Source organism: Micropterus salmoides, unplaced genomic scaffold (genome assembly GCF_014851395.1).
Source record: "Micropterus salmoides isolate LMB-PRFRI ecotype aquatic unplaced genomic scaffold, ASM1485139v1 Ms_hic_scaffold_8, whole genome shotgun sequence".
NCBI lineage: Eukaryota > Metazoa > Chordata > Actinopteri > Centrarchiformes > Centrarchidae > Micropterus > Micropterus salmoides.
Window position 1 is genome coordinate 7,331,120 of NW_024044570.1, and position 21,791 is coordinate 7,352,910.

Consider the following 21,791-nt stretch of genomic DNA (forward strand, 5'->3'; position numbering starts at 1 on the left):
AATGCATATGCAAAACAGTGGGTGAAATATACAATATTTGAGAATAATGCAGGCAAACTATTGATATAAATCCAATGGAAGACCTTTTAAGATGGCTCATTAATAATGTACTGAACAGAAAATATTATCACTGATTCTTCCACATTTGAAAATGGAAGATCCACTTTCTAGAGCATACCTACACCTAAGCTTTTATGCTTTAAAGTAGTTTTTTTGTATTCTTATTTTTCAAATGTTTCAAATTGAAATGTATCATACATCAAGTTGTATTAGTTTTTGTCAGAATTGTGCAGCTGAACCACACATTAAAGAGGTGGTATTATGCTTTTTAGCTTTTTCCCTCTTTCCCTCTGCTTTATTGAGCTATATTTCTGTTTTGTGCATGTAATTGGGCTTTTTCACTTTGCTAACCTAAGTCCAGCCCAAAGTGAGTTCCCATCTCCCTCAGAAAACTCTGCTCTGAACTGCCTGAAAACAGCTCAATTGTAGTCAGCCGCTTCCCTTCCATCCCTGTGACAACACAGTAAAATGCAAAACAGTCATAACGCTCGCCAAGCGGCCAGTCGACACGCCCTCAAAAACACCGGTGGAAAAACACTGAGCTGCAGCACACAGCTCTCCTCTCCCTTCCAAACACTAGCTACCCTCCAGGCAGTCAGTGGACATAAAGTTGTTCCTGTGATGTAGAGACAGCGCTCAGTTAAAACTTTGTGGATGAAAGATACTTTTGTTACAGATTAATAACTCACCACTCAGAAACTCTTGCTCCAGTCCATGTTGATAAGCTGGTAAGGGGATATACAGTTGAACCGAAGCCGTGTTTACCAGCTTCTCGGGGCCCGCCCTACTCTGCTTCTGATTGGCTAATAGTCCTTTACAAAGAACTGTGCATGTGCAACTCCCAACAAAGATCATGTAGAGGCAAGATCATGGCATCACACCATAGTTAAAACGAAGCCTTCAACACACAAGTTGAAAAGAGGAGCTGTAGCAATGTGCTGAATGACAAAAAAACTATGCTGTTTTTTGAAAATGAAACCGTGTAAACCTGTTCTGGTACAACCCCTAAATAAGATTATGAACCTGAAAATGAGCATAATATGACCCCTTCAATAAATATCCGCCTCCTTCTTGTCTCAGCCAAACAGTGATGATCGCATGCATCAGCCCGTCTGACCGTGACTTCATGGAGACTCTGAACACATTAAAGTACGCCAACCGAGCCCGGAACATCAAGAACAAGGTGATGGTGAACCAGGACAAAGCCAGCCAGCAGATCAGCGCTCTGAGGACAGAGATTGCTCGACTGCAGATGGAGCTGATGGAGTACAAGACGGTAAGCAGAGAGGAGGAGTTCAGAGGTCAGGGATTGCATTGAAAAAATGAAATTAAAATAATTAACCTAATATTTCATGTCAAAGGGAGGAGTCAAAAACATGTCTTGTCCTCCCCCCTGCAGGGTAAACGCATGTCGGGTGAGGATGGTGTTGAGAGCTTTAGCGACATGTTCCACGAGAACTCCATGCTGCTGACAGAGAACAGCAACCTGAGGGTGAGAGTGAAGGCCATGCAAGAGACCATTGATGCCCAGAGGGCACGGCTCACCCAGCTGCTCAGTGACCAGGCCAACCAGACCCTCGCCAGGGCAGGTAAGCTGGAACACGCAGGCTTTTGAGTATTGGAAAATAAGTGTTCTGCCAGATAATTTTGTTACCTGTTATGAAGGAAAGATATTTAGTTTGGTTAGAAAAGCCATTTTTCTTTTCCTTTTTCTCATCTAAAATTGTCTTGATTCTCTTCCAGGTGAAGGCGGAACTGAAGAAATTGGAAACATGATTCAGAGTTACATCAAAGAGATTGAAGACCTCAGGTAAACAACTCTAACAGTAGTTTTTGTGAATGCTAACTGTGCCTCAGTTCTATTGTAGGCACTTACTCTGTGGGGTATAATAGAGTTATACTTATTTATAATTTATACAGGTTATTTGTTAGTTTGTGCACAAAACATTTTTGTAAATTTTAAGATTTATTGCTTTGGGGGTTTTTTTGTTTTCTGTAGAGGTCAACTTCAGCAACACTTGGTGGACAAAGAACAACTTGTTTCAGCTTGTTGCCTGATGAAGTCAGAACACAGTGGTTTGACTAAAAGTCGTTCTTCGTGCTACAAGTGTTGCTGGAGTTTTGACATCTTCAGACTTCTAGACACTAGTGTGGGACAATAGTGTCCACCAACAGGATAATTTTCTGTGCATTTCAATGTCTTTGATTATACTTAACTTTGTTACTTTTCCAGTACGAATGCACTGCATACGAAATGTACATAGATGTAGTATGTTGCATGGAGCTGGAACACAGTTGATGCAGTTTTTTTGTCCCATTTGCTGTTTCTCTTTTGCCTTATACTGGATATACAGTTGGTTACACGATCCACTTATGGACCAAGGCCTCCTCCTCTCAAATTACTCTTTAAATGTTTTATGACTTGTAAGCAAATATAAAAGATGTGTCAAATTGTTAATAGTACTTACATTGATTTAACGTGCGCTGATTATGAAAGAAGTGGGTAGGAGACGGAAAGAAAAGAAACAAACATTTTCAAAAACTTTGCTGAAATCCCATTGGCCTTTCAGCCCAATGTGCTTCATACTTCAGTCTCTAGAGTATTTTTGGACTGTAAGTCATAAATATGTACCTTTTTAGTGAGAGACATAAAGGAGTGCAAGAGGAGGCATGGAAATAATAGAGACAACATTTTTGGAAAATGCTTTTGGGCTCCTCCTTAAGAGTATGTACGAATAACAATACTGATGGTATATTTTCAAATTCTACCCTTGGTCATATGTGTGTTCCTCCTGTTTGTGTCCATGGATTTCACCCTCAGGGCCAAACTCCTGGAAAGCGAGGCTGTGAATGAGCATTTGAGGAAGAATCTGTCTCGTGCCTCCAATCGTCAGTCGTTCTACGGAGGGACCGGCTCCTTCTCCTCCACGGTGCTGGCCCCTGAGAAGGAGACTTCTGACATCATTGAACTTGCCAAGAAAGACCTGGAGAAACTAAAGAAACGAGAAAAAAGAAAAAGAAAAGGTAATAAGACTGATGTAGACATACTGTCATTTGTCACTGATCTAGAATTGTTTTTTTCTGAGTGGATGTGGTGTTACAGGTGTGCATACATCTGAATACGTTTCAAACTGATATTATCTTGTGATTTTTATCCTAAACCATTCCAAATATTTCAAAAACATATCACTGAATGTTTCACCCAGAAGTCAGTTTGACTTTACTAAGAAATAGGATTTTATGCATTGGAACATCCATATTTAAAGGCCTGTGGACCATTAGTCATAATTTCTAAACTGAGACACAGTGCAGCTAATAAGTGCTTAAATGAAATTTTGACTTCATTTATAGACATGAAGCATTCAATAATCTACTAATTTAAAATTTTTAATGTAGATTAATTAATTAGACCGTATTGTAGTGCTGATAAACGTCAATGCAAGGAGTAATTCATCATGAGAAATCTACAACAGTATTAAAGACTGATCAGAGGTTCCAGGTTACAAATGATCAAATTTGTGCTGTGGGGCACTTTAGGGGGGATACAGGGTGGGATTTCCAGTACACAGAGCTTCCTCTGACCATTCTTCCCTCCATTCTTCCTTCCTTCGTTCATCTCTTGCTTCCTTCTCTCGTTTGACACTTCACCCCTCCCTGAAGACTCCAGCAGCTGTTGGAGGAGAGAGAGGGAGGAAAGGGAGGAGGTGGTGGTGGTGGTGGTGGAAGAGGTTGAGGATGCCAGGTTTGTCAGAGCTTCCACCCTCCTGTTGCCGTTGCCATTCCCATCCTTTGTTTCCCCTAATTCGATATTTTATTTGACTTTTTATTTATTTTGGGCAGGTAATTCCCCACCAGGAGTGAGACTTGCTACCATAGAAGCACTTCCCCTCCATTAAACACCATAAGCCCTTATCTCTCTTTAGATCTTCTGTGTGAACCCCTTAGCTCATTCATTGACCCATCACGCTACATCCTTGCTTTCTATTGCATCTTTCTTTGTGTTTTCACTGACTTTTTAATAGGTGTTAAAGTCAACCTGGAACTTGAAAGTGTGTTATGAGATATTTTCAACACAACATGGTCAAGGCTCATAAACACTCTTGTTCATGTTTTTATTAAAACATTTTTCCACTTATATTATTAGCGCTGAAGGTTTGAAATTTCAAAAAATGTGTTGAAAGCACCTTAAGGTCGAGTGCATAGGCAAAATATGTATCTTCTTCCATTTTGGTTATCCAGATGATTTTGTGCGAAACACCACCTAAACACTGCTAACTCTCTGGTTTGGATAAAATATTTATCCAACAGATCTGCTTCATGGACTTGATTCACAATTTTCTTTTGCGCTGCAACCTACTTCCATAGTTTTTTGCTTTTGCTGGTTTTGTTAGGATTCTAATGAGATGTCTCCCTTTTTTATAGAAAAATACACTGTCTTTTCCACAAACAAGCTCATGAAAACGGAGCAGTGTCATCTCGTGCTCAACTTTATAGTTCCCCATGTCATGAGCTCACGCTGAAGGATTTCTGCATATGTTTTATAATACATGTAAACAAGAAAGTTTGTCTACAAATACAGTATATCATAATAAATTATGTCCTTAACAGCTACCAGCTTTATTGCTGCACAGTGGGTGAGGCCCATGGAAAAGCTTGTTTTCCAAAAAGACAGTGTAAATCCTTGGTGAAAAATGTGCTATGTATTATGCAATTTACAAAACAAAGCTCTGCCAACCTAAAAAAAAATTAAACAATGCATTTATTACTCACAGATGTTTTGTTTGAAATATGCTTCTTGTTTACATGCGTGTGAAGGGGTACCATGTGTGCACCATGTGTTCTGCTCAGTAAATATTCATGGCATAATCAAGAATTTGATTCTTAACCATGTCTGATTCTTTCAGTGCCACCAAGGATGAAGTTCCTGACAATGATCAAGAAAAGGGCACCGAGAAGGAAATGACAGAAAGGGTCAATGAGGATGCAGAAATGGTATGACTGCCTCAGGTTTCCATCTTGATATTGAATCTGCATTGGAATACATTGAAGAGTGCCTTCAGATATTAAGTTATGGGTATGTTATCATGTAGGAGGTCCAGGAAGGCAGCGACCATGAGGAAGGAGAAGGAGAAGAGGAAGAAGAGGAGGATGAAGAAGAGATGGATGTGGAAGAGAGCTCAGAAGATTCTGACTCGGAGTCAGATGAAAAAGGTATGAGAGACTGTGTGGCATCTCTCGCTCGTTCCCCTTAAGGGGCTGCTGATTGTCCACAAGGGGGAGCTGTTCAACCATTAACAGACCAGTTTCACACAAGCCCACCAGCACCACATTCACGCCTATGTTTATAGCTGACCACATTAAGGAAACTCAGAAACGGTTAGGGAAATAAAGTGCTGATGTAATGGGCAAAAGAAAAGTAAATATTTTTTAAATTGCGATGAGATGTTTACAGACTTAAATGAATTTGTCCCAAACACAGCAAAAGTAGAACCCAAATACTCAAAATGATCTATTCACTAAATCTTGTGGGAAGGCTGTTAGTATAAGGATCTAAACACTTAAAGAACAGAAATGAAGTAATTAATGATACAAAAGACAATGATTTAGAAAATTACATCCCCCCTTTTGGAGTGATTTTATGTAAAAGTGTCTTTTGCACAGAAAACAGAATATACTTCCATTTTGTGACCGTAATCTCACTGCGGACGTGAAAACTTAATCTGATCATGTGTGTCGAACAGAGAACTTCCAGGCCGATCTGGCCAACATCACCTGTGAGATCGCCATCAAGCAGAAGCTGATCGACGAGCTGGAGAACAGCCAGCGGCGTCTGCACACACTCAAACAGCAGTACGAACAGAAGCTGATGATGCTGCAGTGCAAGATCAGGGACACCCAGCTGGAGAGGGACCGTGTCCTCCATAACATGAGTAAGACAAGGATGCCATTGGGGGGGGGGGAGTCATGTATTGCTCAGTGGGAAGAGTAATGCACTCTACTGATATACTGTACGTCATTTATCCACTCTTGCTCAGGCGGTTGGATAAAAACATCCACCAAAAGGCAGATGTGGGTTTGGCTTTTAAAGCCCAGTGCCTTTCAATAAGTTTATTTCAGTTTTAAAGGGATGTATATTTAAGTTCTTGCTTGTTCTACTTGTATTTGGAAGAATTTATATCTTACCCTGCATGTTTGATCTTGGTTTTTGTTCTTTAGTAATAAAAAAACCGAAACTATTCAGAACGCTTCAGAACGCTTTATACTTTATGTAGTTCAGAGAATCCTTTAAAGTCCGTTGAGAATGTGTTCCGCCAGCAGTCAGACGAAGACAGTTACATTTATGTTTATCAGCACTAATGGATCAAAGTATTGTCTGATGGGCAAGTTTTCAGCTAAAAAAACAACAAACCACGATACTTTTTGACAGCTGAAGATCAAGTTTGTGATAAGCAAAAATGTGTTTGTAACACAGTGTGAGCGCTACATGTGAAACTCTACCAATTAAAAGCGATTGTGTTTTTTACCATTTTTAAAAAGTTTTACAGCATTATTGCATTCTGTCTTTTTACGGAAGATCAGTTTTCCATGAGTTTTGTGGTGCATACTTTCAGCATCAGTAGAAAGCGGCACAGAGGACAAGGCTCGCAAGATCAAGGCTGAATATGAAAAGAAGCTGAGCGTCATGAACAAAGAGCTTCAGAAGCTACACTCTGCTCAGAAGGAGCACGCCCGACTCCTGAAGAACCAGTCACAGTACGAGAAACAGCTGAAGAAGCTTCAGCTGGATGTGGCGGAAATGAAGAAGACAAAGGTATGATTGCTTACAGTAGATGTCCACTTTGAGGTTGATTGTGATAATACTGTATTGTAATGCTATTGGGGAAATTTGTCATCTTTTGATTATCATTTTTCCTACATTACCCTTTGTGTATGTCCCCCCCCCCCCCCCCCCAGTTAAGTATGTTTGGAAGGATTTACTACAATTGAGATTAATATAAATTGACCAAAAACCATTGACTGAGAACTTATAGGTCACGTTAGGGTAGCATCAGAAGCATGCTGCCCCATGAGATCAGCAGCTTTAAATCTACATAATTTACTCAATTTGCTCGACCAAATTTTGAATTGCTTTCTCGATAGTTTGTGTATATAATAGAAATATTTTTAATTTGATTGCTCCAGGTCCGTCTCATGAAGCAGATGAAGGAGCAGCAGGAGAGGAACAGGATGAACGAGTCTCGCAGAAACCGAGAAATTGCTTCATTAAAGAAAGACCAGCGCAAGCAAGAGGTCAGTGACAGCGATGGCCTCTACATCCTCTTTGTCTGTAATTACGTCTTAATCAATCTGTACCACGAGCTTCAATATCATCATTGAACTGTTACTGTAACTGTGTTACAGCACCAACTAAAGTTACTGGAGGCTCAGAAAAGGCAACAGGAGCTGATTCTGAGGAGAAAGACCGAGGAGGTGAGCAGTGGCAGAAAAAGAGAGTATGGATTGTACTATACATAATGTATGCAGAAATACTTGTGATCAATAATGTATGCTGAAACATGTGTGATACATAATAGATGCAGAAATACACATGGTATGCTGTAGTGTTCACCTGTCATTACTTTACTGTTTGCAATGTGTGTCAGGTGACGGCTCTGAGGAGGCAAGCCAGGCCCACCTCAGGTAAGGTCATCAGGAAAGTCAATCTCCCAGAAACAGTCCAGGACTCCCCCCACAGACCGCCATCTGGACGCATGTACTCGTCCGGCAACGCTGCTCCCAACGGCACTCGGTGAGTCTGTGTGTGCACAAAGATGTGTTCAGTACACATTAATGATTCCAGAGTAAAACCCAGGCTGGTATTGCCGATACTGATACCAATACTTCTTACATATTTTATTTCTAGTTTAATCCTTTTTCTGTATTTATGAGGGAAATAAAGAGTAGGCTTTATAGGCTTACCAATTCCAAATAATAGCTGCATAAGACATCACACTAAATGTAAAGGGCTGCAGTGGCTTGCTTCAAAGAAGCTTCTTCACAGAGATGTAGCTTTGACAGGTGGAATGAGAAGTAGTTCTTATCAACAGAGTATAATTAGTCCTGGTAACAGTAAGATGTGTGTGTGTGTGCGTGCATGTTGTTAGTACGTGCGACTCTACATTTACATCTGTATGGTAGATATTCTTATAATTTCAGGTATTTACGCAAATATCACCTTATGCTATCCCACAATTGTAGGTGGTGTATTATATACTGATTTCCTGCCTCTACTGCAGACTCCTTGTTAACCAGCTCCAGAAAATGTTCATGAGCTCTTTTACATCATCCCTGAATGTGATCAAAAGTGTTAAAGAGGTGGTATTATGCTTTTTGGCTTTTTCCCTCTCCTTTATTGAGTTATATACCTTTTCTGTGCATGTAATAGGTTTGCAAAGTGAAAAAGCCCAAAGTCCAGCCCTAAGGGAGTTCCCATCTCTCACAGAAAACTCTGCTCTGAGCTGCCTGGAAACAGCTTGTTTGTAGTCCAGCTGTTTCCCTTTCATCCTTGTGACGACACAGGGACGAAAGCTGAATGCACCTCATATAGCTAGTCCGACACGCCCTCAAAAACACAGGTGGAAAAACATTGAGCTGCAGCACACATCTCTCCTCTCCCTTCCAAACACGAGATACCCTCCAGGCAGTCAATGGACATGTTTCTGTGATGTAGAGACTCAGTTAAAACTTTATGGACGAAAGATACTTTTGTTACAGATTAATAACTCACCACTCTTGCTCCAGTCTATGGCTACGTTCAGACTGCAGGCCAAAGTTTTTTTGTTTTTTTTTTTGCCCATATGTGACTCAGATCTGATCTTTTTATGACTGTGTGAACAGGGCGTCACATGGAATCTGATCTTTTCCAGTTCGGAATTGGGCCACTTCCATATGTGGTCCAGATCTTTTTAAATGCGACCTCAGTCTGGACACACAGGTCGCATTTGAGCGAAAAAGCTCCACAAATGCCATTATTAAACATGTGTCTCTCTTCCTCCTCTACCTCGCTATCATCTGCTCACAAATTCCCTTTCTTACACCTGAAATCCACCGGACCGCAAGCTCTCTTCTGAGTTACGTGCATGCTACCTGTCCGAGCGGACACAGAGTGGTGAGAGAGAGAGAGAGGCAGTTGCATTGTCCAGCGCCAGAAACCGTAAAGAAAAGGACAGAAAGTTGTGAACACTTGTCATAATTTGGGAGAAATGTGACCCGTGAGAGGACAATGAAAAACGGGAGTCTGCAGTGAGCTAACCGGAGCTAACCTCTGTTGCTCCCTGTTTACTTCTGCAGCCTGCACAGCGTGTTGCATGTGACATCGTGTTCTTCTGCGCATGCGGGTCACTTTCAGGCCGCGGACAGTTCACACTGGAGTCTGATATGGGCCACATTTAAACAGTAATGTGAACTGGCAAACAAAAATAAACATAACTGAGCATTAAGGCCTGCAGTCTGAACGTAGCCTAGCTGAACTGAAGCCGTGTTTGCTTCTCACTGACCCGCCCTTCTCTGCTTCTGATTGGCTAGTAGTCCTTAACTAGGAACTGCGCATGTGCAACTCCCAACAAAGATCATTTAGAGACAGGATGTATCACTCCATAGCTAAAACGAGGTGTTCAACACACAGGGTGAAAAGAGGAGCTGCAGCAATGTGCACTATGACAAAAATATGGTGTTTTCAGAAAAATAAAACCATGTAAACCTGTTCTGGTACAATCCTTAAATAAGATTTTGAACCTGAAAATAAACATAATACCACCTCCTTTAAATCCTTTGGACAAATCATTCACATTATTGTCTTACGCTGTGTGTGTGCAGGTCTTCCTACAGGCGCACAGTGGGTGTTTACTCCACCAGAGTCGCCCGCAATAAATGGCAGTCTCTGGAGCGACGGATCTCTGACGTCATCATGCAGAGGATGACCATTTCCAACATGGAGGCTGACATGAACCGCCTCCTCAAGGTAAAACTACAGCAGTACGTTGGTATGTTGGTGTTACTTTGTCTTGATATATCAATTACAGAACGAAAGACGCATAATGACCAGAATATTATCAGCTCGAAACTTTGACACCAGCAAGAAACTCCTGTAAAGGCAACCTCAATATCGACTGTCAACCTGCTGAGGTGTAGCTTCTTGTAGGTGGAAGCAGTGAAAAACTTGGCCAGTCTGAGGTTGTAATAAATATGACTCTACTGTACTTACAGTGGGGCCAAAAAGTATTTAGTCAGCCACTGATTGTGCAAGTTTTCCTACTTAGAAAGATGAGAGAGGTCTGTAATTTTACACTTTAACTATGAGAGACAAAATGAGAAAAGAAAATCCAGGAAATCACATTGTAGGATTTAAAAAATTTATTTGTAAATTATGGTGGAAAATAAGTATTTGGTCACCCACAAACAAGCAAGATTTCTGGCTCTCACAGACCTGTAACTTCTTCTTTAAGAAGCTCTTCTGTCCTCCACTCGTTACCTGTATTAATGGCACCTGTTTGAACTCGTTATCTGTATAAAAGACACCTGTCCACAGCCTCAAGCAGTCAGACTCCAAACTCAATCACGGCCAAGACCAAAGAGCTGTCGAAGGACACCAGGAAGAAAATTGTAGACCTGCACCAGGCTGGGAAGCATGAATCTACAATAGGCAAGCAGGTTGGTGTGTATAAATCAACTGTGGGAGCATTTTGTAAGAAAATGGAAGACATACAAGACCATTGATAATCTCCCTCGCTCTGGGGCCCCACGCAAGATCTCATCCTGTGGGGTCAAAATGATCATGAACGGTGAGCAAAAATCCCAGAACTACACGGTGGGACCTGATGAATGGCCTGCAGAGAGCTGGGACCAAAGTAACAAAGGCTACCATCAGTAACACACTACGCCGAGAGGGACTCAAATCCTGCAGTGCCAGGCGTGTCCCCCTGCTTAAGCCAGTACATGTCCAGGCCCGTCTGAAGTTTGCCAGAGAGCATATCGATGATCCAGGAGAGGATTGGGAGAATATCATGTGGTCAGATGAAACCAAAATAGAACTTTTTGGTAAAAACTCAACTCGTGTTTGGAGGAAGAAGAATGCAGAGTTGCATCCCAAGAACACCAGACCTACTGTGAAGCATGGGGGAGTAAAACCTCATGCTTTGGGGCTGTTTTTCTGCAAAGGGGACAGGAAAACTGATCCGTGTTAAGGGAAGAATGAACGGGGCCATGTATCGTGAGATTTAAAGCCAAAACCTCCTTCCATCATTGAGAGCCTTGAAGATGGAACGTGGCTGGGTCTTTCAGCATTACAATGATCCCAAACACACTGTGGCTCCATAAAAAGCATTTCAGGGTCCTGGAGTGGCCTAGCCAGTCTCCAGACCTCAACCCCATAGAAAATTTGTGGAGGGAGTTGAAAGTCCGTGTTGCCCACTGTTGCATCACTGCTCTAGAGGAGATCTGCATGGAGGAATGGGTCAAAATACCAGCTACAGTGTGTGCAAACCTGGTGAAGACTTACAGGAAATGTTTGACCTCTGTCATTGCCAGCAAAGATTGTTACAAAGTATTGAGTTGAACTTTTGTTATTGACCAAATACTTATTATTCCACCATAATTTACAAATAAATTCTTTAAAAATCCTACAATGTGACTTCCTGGATTTAACTTTTTTTTTTTTTTCTCATTTTGTCTCTCATAGCTGAAGTGTACCTATGATGAAAATTACAGACCTCATCTTTCTAAGAAGGCGAGCTTGCACAATCATTGGCTGACTAAATACTTTTTGGCCCCACTTTATGACACTGATATTACCAAAATGGCATACAAAGTACAAAACCACTATATACCTTCCAAATAGTATTACACATTCATGTTGGCTATTCTGCTGTTTACATTTGTTTTGTACAGTAAAATGCCAAAACAGAAGTATACATGTATATAATTCTGTTGCTAATAATTTTCCACTAAATTCTGAATCAAATGGTCTGGAATTGGAGAAGCGTCTGGCAGATGACTGAGGGGGATGCTGACGTGTCTTTGTGCCATATTTCCAGTCTCTACTGTTGAGTCAGTAAGAACTGAGAGGTTGTTTTGGAAAAATGGCATCAAAACCTGACCTTGGAGGCTTTAATTACTGCTACATCATCTTGTTGTTGCATGATTCATCATGATCAGTGGGTAACAAAAGCAAAACCTGGTATAATTTTGTGTTGAAAGAATCTGTTACTTCCTGGTTTCCATTTTAAAAAAAAAATAAATTCAAGATCCTTTCTTGTTATTCCACAGCGGTTTATCATGTATACATTTAGAAATAACTCCATGGACTGAAATCTGTTTAGTTCTGTTGATTTTCTTACAAGTCAGTGTGTTTCTGATCATAGCAACGAGAGGAGCTGACCAAGCGCAAAGAGAAGGTCATCAGGAAGAGGGACAGGGTGCTCAGGGAGGGGCCAGAGGCAGAGAAGGCAGTGCTTCCCCTAAACGAGGAAGTGGATGCTTTGACGGCCAACATTGACTACATCAATGACAGCATCGCAGACTGTCAGGCCAACATCATGCAGATGGAGGAAACCAAGGTGAGACAGACTGAGAATATTGGGAATTGGTAGCCTAAAAGTTAGATATTAAAAAAAAAAATGTTTTAGCTGTACTGGCTGGTTAAATAGATTCAGTAAAAATGATGGAGGAACAGCTTAACAGGGGTTTCTAATTCGCCAAACTTTTATGTGATGAAAGGTGTTCTTAGCACGTATCCAGCACGTTTATTTTATTTATTTTTTGTTGAAGTTTTATAAATTCACTTTTTTGTTTTTATCCAGGAGGAAGGCGACACAGTGGACATCTCTGCTGTTGTTGGTTCCTGTACCCTGACAGAAGCTCGTTTTCTATTGGATCACTTCATGTCAATGGCTATCAACAAGGTACCAGCCCTAATAACAGTGTTCATTGGGAATAATCACCACTGTCTGTGCTTATAACAGCTTTGCAACCTGAAACGTGAATAAGAAAGCCAAGAATTCTTGGGTACATACAGACTGATTTTTCAACCCGAGTCAGGTAATTTTACTTTTTTAACATCATCCTAGTCAGGGACTGCAGAAGAAAATTTGCCGTTTGGATAAATCTGATACATTTACATCATAATGATGCTATTTAATAAATATAGTCCTGATACATTTTTGCCATTTTTTAACATTGTTATTACTGCATAAGTTTTGAAACCGATACATGACTCTATATTTGCAGTTATTAAACCATATAGCAAGATGTCGGTGTGATTTTGAGATGGACAGTGAATAACACTATAAACATTGTGTAATGTCTACGCTCTCACCCCTTCAGGGTCTCCAGGCAGCACAGAAGGAGTCTCAGGTGAAGGTGATGGAGGGCAGGCTGAAGCAGACCGAGATCACCAGCGCCACACAGAACCAGTTGCTCTTTCACATGCTGAAGGAGAAGGCCGAGTTTAACCCAGAGCTTGACGCGCTGCTGGGGAATGCACTGCAAGGTAACAAGAGTTCTGTTTGGGTTGAGATAGAAGTGGAGACAAGGACCCAAAATACGGACCAGACCCCTAGTTTAACCCAGTCCACCTCCTGTGAGTGTCATTAATATCATGTAAAGTAAAACTGGGATTCAGATTGTATTCTGGGATGATGATGTAAGTCTTTCCACGTATCTGTTACAAAGCATTTGACCTTTCAGGAAGTGGACTGGATTACTGGTCAGTTGCATGATTGGGCCCATTGACATGCTCCTGCCTGTTGTCTTCTGCTGAATAGAAGCTGGCCTAATTATTTTATAACTGATACATAATTCCCCTGTTAAACTCTGGTACAAAGATAGTTTTACTGTTATCCAAATTCCTAAAAACATTTACATTTATAGGCTACAGAGTTGGTTTTATCGCCAATGTTTGTGTTGTGATTGTAAAAGTATTTCTGCCAGCCTCTGTTCAGTAGGAGACTCTTGTTTACTGTAGCTGCACTTTATTTTCTTTTTGTTTGTTTGTTTTTTAGAATTTTGGGGGACTAAGTTTTGATTTGTGTATTGCCTTTTCTGTTCCCCCACGTTTTTCTTTTTTGTTTTCTTATGTTTTTGCAGAGCTAGGTAACATCCCGGCTGGTAAGTGAAACCATATAAGACTCTTATCTGTGTTATGAATGCATGGTTCCTTCCCTTTGACTTTTGAAAACTAACTAAACATAACATGAACAGGTGCATGAGGTGCAATGCAACAAGGCTTCCCTCCATCTGTCTGCTGACCTCTCCTTCCCGTCCCTTCATCTGGATACACTCTACCTCCTCCTGCTGCTCCTCCTAGCTCACCATGTGCTACAGCCTCCATGCTTTAGCACCCCGCTAACCCCAGACCCTTCCACAGGAACCATACACCGTGGATATTATAGCTCTGTTGGACCCTGTAGGTCAGCTGACCCCACCTGGAGCAACGGACTAATGATTCTTCACACTCCTCCACCTTATTGTCTCATATCAGGTCTTTTACCTTTGCCCCAACTCGTCCACACATCTCTCTTTATATCCCTCCCCACCTGACTGCTCTCTGACCCCTCACCCTTTTCAATCCATCTGATTCCATTGAGTGAGGAGCAAGTTTCTGTTTGTCGATAAAACAGCATGGCGCTGTGCTGACATCGCCCTCATCTGCTTCACTTGTTCTTTCCTATATCCATTTTGTGCAGCTATTTAATGAAAGACAAACAAATTGCTTCACACAACCCTTTAGCGAAAGTGAGCTGAAGGATAAATTATTTAGTCGTAGGCAAGGTGTACTTGCTAAGAACCATTTTAGAAAGTCATAAGCAGTCATCTCAGTCGGCCAAGATGGTTTTCTTTCAACTCTTATGTTATTCATTGATCTCATTTGACAGAAAATGGGGATGATAGCAGCAGTGATGAGTCTGCCCAGAGCCCTTCTGCAGAGGGAAAGTGAGTTTATTTTATTTTATGTTGTGCTTATGTTATGCTGACTTATGATGTACTATGCTATGTATGTTGCTTTGCATTATGTTATCATTATGTTTCTTATTTATTGTTACTTATCTTTATATAGCTTATGAAATGTTTATATTATGCTATGTTACATTATTTTGTGTTTATGTGTTATGTTTTATGTTGTTTAGTTCATATCTTTGTTGTGTTCTGTTTTGTGTTGTTTTATGCACTGTGTGTTTTTACAAAAGTCCATAATACTCGTATATAAAACTCATGTCTTCCTCCCAGCACCTTGGCATCAGATCTCATGAAACTCTGTGGTGACACCAAAACGAGAAATAAGGTATTACAATGTTTAATGGCTTAATGTGTCATATACTAGTTTTTCCCCAATTACTTCCTGTCTTAATTTCACTTATCTGTGCTGTACAGGCTCGTAGAAGAACCACCACTCAGATGGAGCTGCTGTACGCAAACAGTGACTCCGCCCCCGACGCACCCACTGCAGACTTCTCCAGTCCGATGCTGCCCTTAGCTGAAACACCAGATGGGGGAGGAGACATGGACTCATCAGGCTCATCAGTCAGGGACTACACAGCTCTCTCCCCCGGCTTTTCCTCTAAAATGGGCAGCATGTAAGTCTAGGCCCGGCACTCTTCTGCTAACACAGTGATTGCTACTTCCTTCCTTCCTGCATGTTTGATGTTGCTGCTATGTCCTCCGCTTTATTTAATTTTGTTTTACATTATTCATTAGCATCCTTACATCAAATGGCTATACCTTCCTCCAACTGATGAGTCCTTTGAGGTAAAGGGGCCAATATTAACATTTATATGGCTCATTTATTACTGTTCCCTGCACAAAGTGCCTTTCTAATTCCTCATTACAGCTTAGTTGCACGCTGAAAGCAAAGATACTAACCAGACTGCTTTAACTGACCTGCAAAAGACCCTGCTTCTAAGTGCACATTGACTTGTATATTTTTTTTAAAGAGCCTTGGCTGACAGCGCATCAGCAAGTAAAGTAATAGAATTATATTTTAGTGTAACGCAAAATCTACACAGTCCTGAGTAGTTAAAAATGAGCTTGGCGAAGAACCACCACTGTTTTGGGACTTTAAATATCAGGTAACTGTGTTTCTATGTGTACTGCATGCTCATCTCTTCATTGTTACCATTATTTTATGTTTGGTTTCACATTCTTCTGTTGTTTTATTATTATTCTTTGTGTCGTTTGTGGGTAACTATATGAAACTGAATGGTCAGTTCTGGCTCCAGAACTTCATCTGGGGTGGAAAAGCGAGCGCCGGAGCCCTCCCCGCTCTCTCGCAGGAAGACCTACGACAAGGCACACGCAGCTGCCGACAGGGCAAAAGTCAAGGAGATTAAACAGTAAGAGCTTGATGCCGACATTGTGGCTGCAAAGCTGAAAATATAAATAACTTCACTTCAACTCTACTAATAATACTCCTCTCGGTTTCCTGCTTTAGAGAAGCATGTGGTCTCTAAATCAACTAAATCAAAAATGCTCTGTGCCTGGTGGGATAACCTTTCACCTGCCAAGTTCTATGTTGAATGTTGAATCGTATTATTCTTACCTAACTTGGATATTATGTCTCTTTATTGAGCCATAATGGGGACGTTTTCTTTTTTCACTCCTAATGGTTTTGACTCAAATTCGGTGCTAATCAGTGTTTCTGCTGTTGATCTACTAAAGATAAGCATTCTACTTATTGAAGAAACCACTGAATTTTTCCTTTCTTGGTCTTATCAGTAAATTCTTGTGTGTGAGACTGAAATGGAAGAACGTGCTGAGTAAGCTGTTTTTGTAAAATTTGCTGTGTGTCTGTTGAAAAATGAAAATATGATCTCAACGCGTACTTACATGTCAAAAACATTTCTAGTCCCTGACGTCCTGTCTGAAGATATATAGTACTGAAATACTGTAGATTAATTTATACAGCTGATAACTCTTCTTACGTTGGTGATGACTATTGACAATAGTTACTAATCGTCTTAATATTTGAGTTTTTAGGCTTTCCTTGGCAAGATGTGCAAACATATTTTTGCCCACTTGAAACGACATTTTCTTTACATTCACTCTGCACTCATGGGTCTGTGTGTGTATGGGGTCGATATGAGTCCTGAATATCGCTGCATTCATGTCATATGGCAAAGCCAGTTGTTGGCATTTTCTATACAGAGAAAAAAACGTCAATGTCAAATCTCCAGTGGTTAAACTATTTGGAAACTCTGTCTGACTTCATGCCTTCAGAGCGCCTCCATCACGGAGTGTGATTTCTTTATTTACATAGAACAAACAAAAGAAATACAAATTTTAAAGATGTTTTTTAGCCTTTATAAACAGCAGGTAGTAGAGACAGACTGGAATCTTGAGTTCCTGACTAGAATTGAACAAGTGATGATGAAATACGTTTTTTGACCACTAGGCTACCAGGACAACCCAGAGGAAAGGAACCCTTTAGGTTACAACATGGCATTTAATCTGCCCACACCCTCAGGCTAGATGTGAAGGATAAGAATCTAATTTCTAGTCTCTCTTAATTTTCTTGTGTGTGTGTGCATTAAAACTAGCTTTGCTTTAGATTTAAGTGGCTGATAGAAGATACTTTGAAATAAGGTGCAATATGCTAGTACTATTTTCATACCAAAAATTGGTAAACAATTTTCTGTTTACAGTTAAAAGCCTCCAAAAGAAGATTTACAATATTAAAAAAGGGTTCAAGGGTAGTATGTTAATAATAATTTGTGATTTTGGGCTATTTAACTAAAGTTGAATTGACGATTTTGGGCTATTTAACTAAAGTTGAATTGACTTAATGCTTTTCACTGTAACCAGGATACTACATCCCTCGGATAAGTACTGTAAAATGTATTAAGAAATGTTTTTCTGCAACTCTGGTGGGACAGGAACTTTCATGTCAGGACAGTATCTTGACAGAACAATCCTGGCCTGAAATATCCACAGGCTGAAAAATCTAGTAAACCACAGTGAACAGGAAAGCTTCTCCCTTTATAGCTCTTTATAGCTTCAGATGAGTATGAACACGTGAACACTCTCCTGTCAAGCTGTCCTGACAGTTGCTCCCATGGCATGAATGCAGCATATGCGTCTCCCTTCTGTCCTCATGCAGTCCTCCCACACTCCTGCCAGTAGTGTGTAAACAGCTTAGCACACACTTTAATTATGCTGCAGCTTAATTGGCAGCCCTACTGTCTTCCTTCACAGCCCAGTCATCAGGAGCCTGAAGAGCAGCCCACCACTTCCCCTCTCCCCTACCGCTCGTCCCTGTAACCACATTGCCGTGTTTAGCAGTGTGACAGGGTATTTGGGGCGTACTGCAAATGCCTTGCAGGATAAGTAAGAACCAGAGATAAGTACAATTGACACAAACCTGCCAGAGAGTCAGATTAAAGTCAGGGGAAAATTCCAGGATGAGCGGCAGCATTGCACTGCAAAATCTGTCAGTTTGTCTTATTTCCCAAGTTACAGTAGGTACTGTATGTCCTGTTAATGTAGACACGAGACATACATGTAGATCTGTAGCAGTACGAACACATTAATATAGTTTTTGGAGTGTTATGATAAAAACTAGCTTTCTCAAGGTAGTATTATCATTTTGATTGCTATTTTGTAGAAATCCAAAGTGCACATTGTATCAAAATGGACCCTAAAAATATCATAAAACTATTCAAGATCATACTAGTGGTATAGCAAAGTATTGGTATTGTTTGACTCTTTCAATGCACATGACTACTGACCATTTTGCAAAGCATACTGTAGGATTGAATCTTTGTTTTCCACCTTCCATGTAGCCATTACATTTCCATTTCAGTTCAGTGAATAGAAATGAAAATCTATTTGCACAGATTTGTTGATGACAGGTAATCCATTAGCGTAAATGTCTTGTTTTCTTCATGTTACATTGTTGCATAGTAGTAAGTAAGCAAGGATTGTGGTCTTTATTGGAGCATTCAAGCATTTTAAAGTCAGCTGCCAGAAGGCATTTTCTATCCAAGAAACAGTCAACTTCAGATTGTCCTTCTAATTACATTTGCTTGTTGTTTTTCCTGCTGGATTTGATTTCCTGATTACACACCAACTTCTCAATGCGACAATGCAGTGTTTCTTTGCAGGCAGCCCATAAATTCAGAATGTAGGAGTGTTTTCAAAATAAGGTGTTCTCTACTTGCAAATGCATTACCGTGGTTGTGTCTGAAATCACTCCCCTATTCACTCAATCACTATTCTCTGCATAATAAGCACTCAATAGTTTACTAGTTGGGATTACATTGAGATTCCGAACGCACAATCACTGAGAGGTACAGCAGTGCATAACTGTAATTTACATATCTATTAAATTTAAAACATTGCATTGTGGAATTTGTAGCTAAAGGTAATGTGTATATACCATGGATGTCACTTTATAGTGCATATATTCTAAACTTAGAGATTAGACACTCAAATGAAATAACAGGGTTAACAAATAAATACATACAAAATTTCAAATAGGAACTGATTTTGGGCACGGCCTGTGTGACATGACACAAAAAATGTAATGTACATGGATGGAACATAAATTCACCTGAGTTTAAACTTTCACCATGATGATTTTCAAACTGGATACATGGAAGGTAGAAAATATCTTTTGCTAAGGCATGCTAAACCACTGGTATGGCTTTTGATTATATACAAGGAGTGACATTTTGTCAGACTAAAGCTACATGATTATTGTATATGCTTTCCCCTCTCATGAGTACATGGTTTCACTCTAGAATTAGCTCTTCTTGAAGTTAAGTTGGACCCAATATGGAATTATGTAAAAACAATTAAGGATTTTGATAAAAATGGAACTAATTAGCATTTAAGTCAATAGTTAATCAGGTCTCGGGAATATCTTATATTCTTTTCCCCTCCAGGACGGATGGATGTCACTACTTGTCCTCCAACCGCATCCTCCGTTCTGTTTCCCCTCCTCTCGCCGGTCCACCCAAGTACAACTTTTTGTTTTTTATTTGTCATATAGTTCACTAAAATTTCACCTTTTGGTGTACAGAGCAAAGGTGAATCTGAATCACAGACGCACGTGGTGTGGAATCTTTTTCTTATCGTGACCTACACTGTTTGCGTTGACAAATCATAAGACTAACAAAACACTAGATTTAACCAGACATGAACGGTTAAAGTGACTTAAACATCAGAATCAGCTTTATTTGCCAGGTATATGTACACATACGAGGAATTTGACTCTGGATTGTAGAATGCTCACAATGCGCTTACTTATACATTAACACAATAATAACAGTAATTAAATCACACACAGGCTGCAGTATGAGAACACATATATTGACACTATAAACAGAACAGACAGATTGAGACAATAGTGCAGTCGTGCCATGAGCAGAGTGCAAAGGATGCACGAGTAAATTATTACCATTATTATGTACATGTCAGATGTGGATGTGATATACAGGTGCACATACAAGCATACATGTACACAGTGGGATGAGTGCAAAGGATGCTGGAATATATAAGTATTATGTGTGGTGTTATGTACATGAGGTAGGTGGATTTGGTATACAGTATAATATACAATATGAACAGTAAGAACAGCTCTGAAATAGAGAATGATAAATAAATAAATGGTAAGTGGTAGCCAGTAAACAGGAATTATTGCACAGAAATTGTTCCTGACATGTGAGTCAGAGTCAGCTGTTCCTCAGACTTATGGTTTGTGGGAAGAAACTGTTCTGAGTCTGTTGGTTGGCGTACGGTGCTCTGTAGCGGTTACCAGAGGGGAGAAGTTGGAACAGGTTGTGTCCAGGGTGAGATTATCTGTAATTGTGCGTAGGTAGGTAGGTAGGTAGTTACGCTCGCTCGGATCAATAGACAATTACAATAAACCTAAACAGTGTCATCTTGTCAAGCTTATTACTGATAATGAATCTGAACCCTCAATAATCCTCTCTTTTCATTAGTTTTTATTCTGCGCACAGGAGGCCTTTTTAAAGCTCATTCAATCAACTCCTGAATATTGATGTCTGGATCTGTGCCACACAATCAGCTCATCCTGCTGCTCCACTGATACTGATAGCTACAACTGTTAGAGAGTAGTAATTGAACAATTACACTACTAGATGCTAATTTGCCAACACAACCAGCCAATTAATGATTGATCTAGGCTGTGGTCCCTTATGAACACCACTTTATCCAGTTATCGTCTGTCTTTGCATCATTGGGTGTTTTTATCTATTCTGGACTCAAAGAGAAGCTCCTTAAGGAATCTTGGCTTTTCTTTTCTTCTAACGGTGACTCTGTTCCCAGTGTCCACTTTTTCTCTAAGGACTGTTACTGTCATCTCTTTGTGTTTTTGGTTTGCAGCATCGTCCTAATCAGCCACGGGAGTTGCATGCTGTGCATGACTCTGGTTATGTGGGTGTGCACTCAGATTATTAGACAAAGTTGTGTCCGTGCTGCATCTATTGATGTGTGTGTGTGTGTGTGTGTGTGTGTTTTCCAGGGGCGTCATTAACCCGGTGCCAGCTACTAAGAGCAGTCGGCAGGCGACATTACAGTGTGTCCATGTGGCAGAGGGCCACAGTAAAGCTGTTCTCTGTGTCGACTGCACTGATGACCTTCTCTTCACCGGATCCAAAGGTTAAAACCCACAATCCTCCCTCCTACCGTCCTCCCTTCACTTCTTCACGCTAATTAGTATTCCTCACGTCTGCTAGTTA

At 40.5% G+C, this 21,791-nt stretch overlaps 1 protein-coding gene across 1 annotated transcript in view; it reads left to right on the forward strand.

Annotated features, from left to right (window-relative positions):
• LOC119893733 (kinesin-like protein KIF21A) overlaps window positions 1–21,791 on the forward strand; it is a 42,667-nt gene that overhangs the window by 13,183 nt on the left and 7,693 nt on the right. Inside the window, exons 3-24 of the mRNA XM_038706067.1 lie at window positions 1,100–1,336; window positions 1,460–1,649; window positions 1,804–1,870; window positions 2,882–3,145; window positions 3,740–3,802; window positions 4,965–5,052; window positions 5,151–5,271; window positions 5,802–5,990; window positions 6,672–6,871; window positions 7,243–7,350; window positions 7,462–7,530; window positions 7,704–7,849; window positions 9,916–10,060; window positions 12,459–12,653; window positions 12,897–12,998; window positions 13,420–13,585; window positions 14,182–14,202; window positions 14,970–15,027; window positions 15,322–15,376; window positions 15,466–15,668; window positions 16,299–16,424; window positions 21,575–21,711. Of these exons, the coding sequence (XP_038561995.1) occupies window positions 1,100–1,336; window positions 1,460–1,649; window positions 1,804–1,870; window positions 2,882–3,145; window positions 3,740–3,802; window positions 4,965–5,052; window positions 5,151–5,271; window positions 5,802–5,990; window positions 6,672–6,871; window positions 7,243–7,350; window positions 7,462–7,530; window positions 7,704–7,849; window positions 9,916–10,060; window positions 12,459–12,653; window positions 12,897–12,998; window positions 13,420–13,585; window positions 14,182–14,202; window positions 14,970–15,027; window positions 15,322–15,376; window positions 15,466–15,668; window positions 16,299–16,424; window positions 21,575–21,711 (2,950 nt within the window). The remainder of the gene's footprint in view (window positions 1–1,099; window positions 1,337–1,459; window positions 1,650–1,803; window positions 1,871–2,881; window positions 3,146–3,739; window positions 3,803–4,964; window positions 5,053–5,150; window positions 5,272–5,801; window positions 5,991–6,671; window positions 6,872–7,242; window positions 7,351–7,461; window positions 7,531–7,703; window positions 7,850–9,915; window positions 10,061–12,458; window positions 12,654–12,896; window positions 12,999–13,419; window positions 13,586–14,181; window positions 14,203–14,969; window positions 15,028–15,321; window positions 15,377–15,465; window positions 15,669–16,298; window positions 16,425–21,574; window positions 21,712–21,791) is intronic.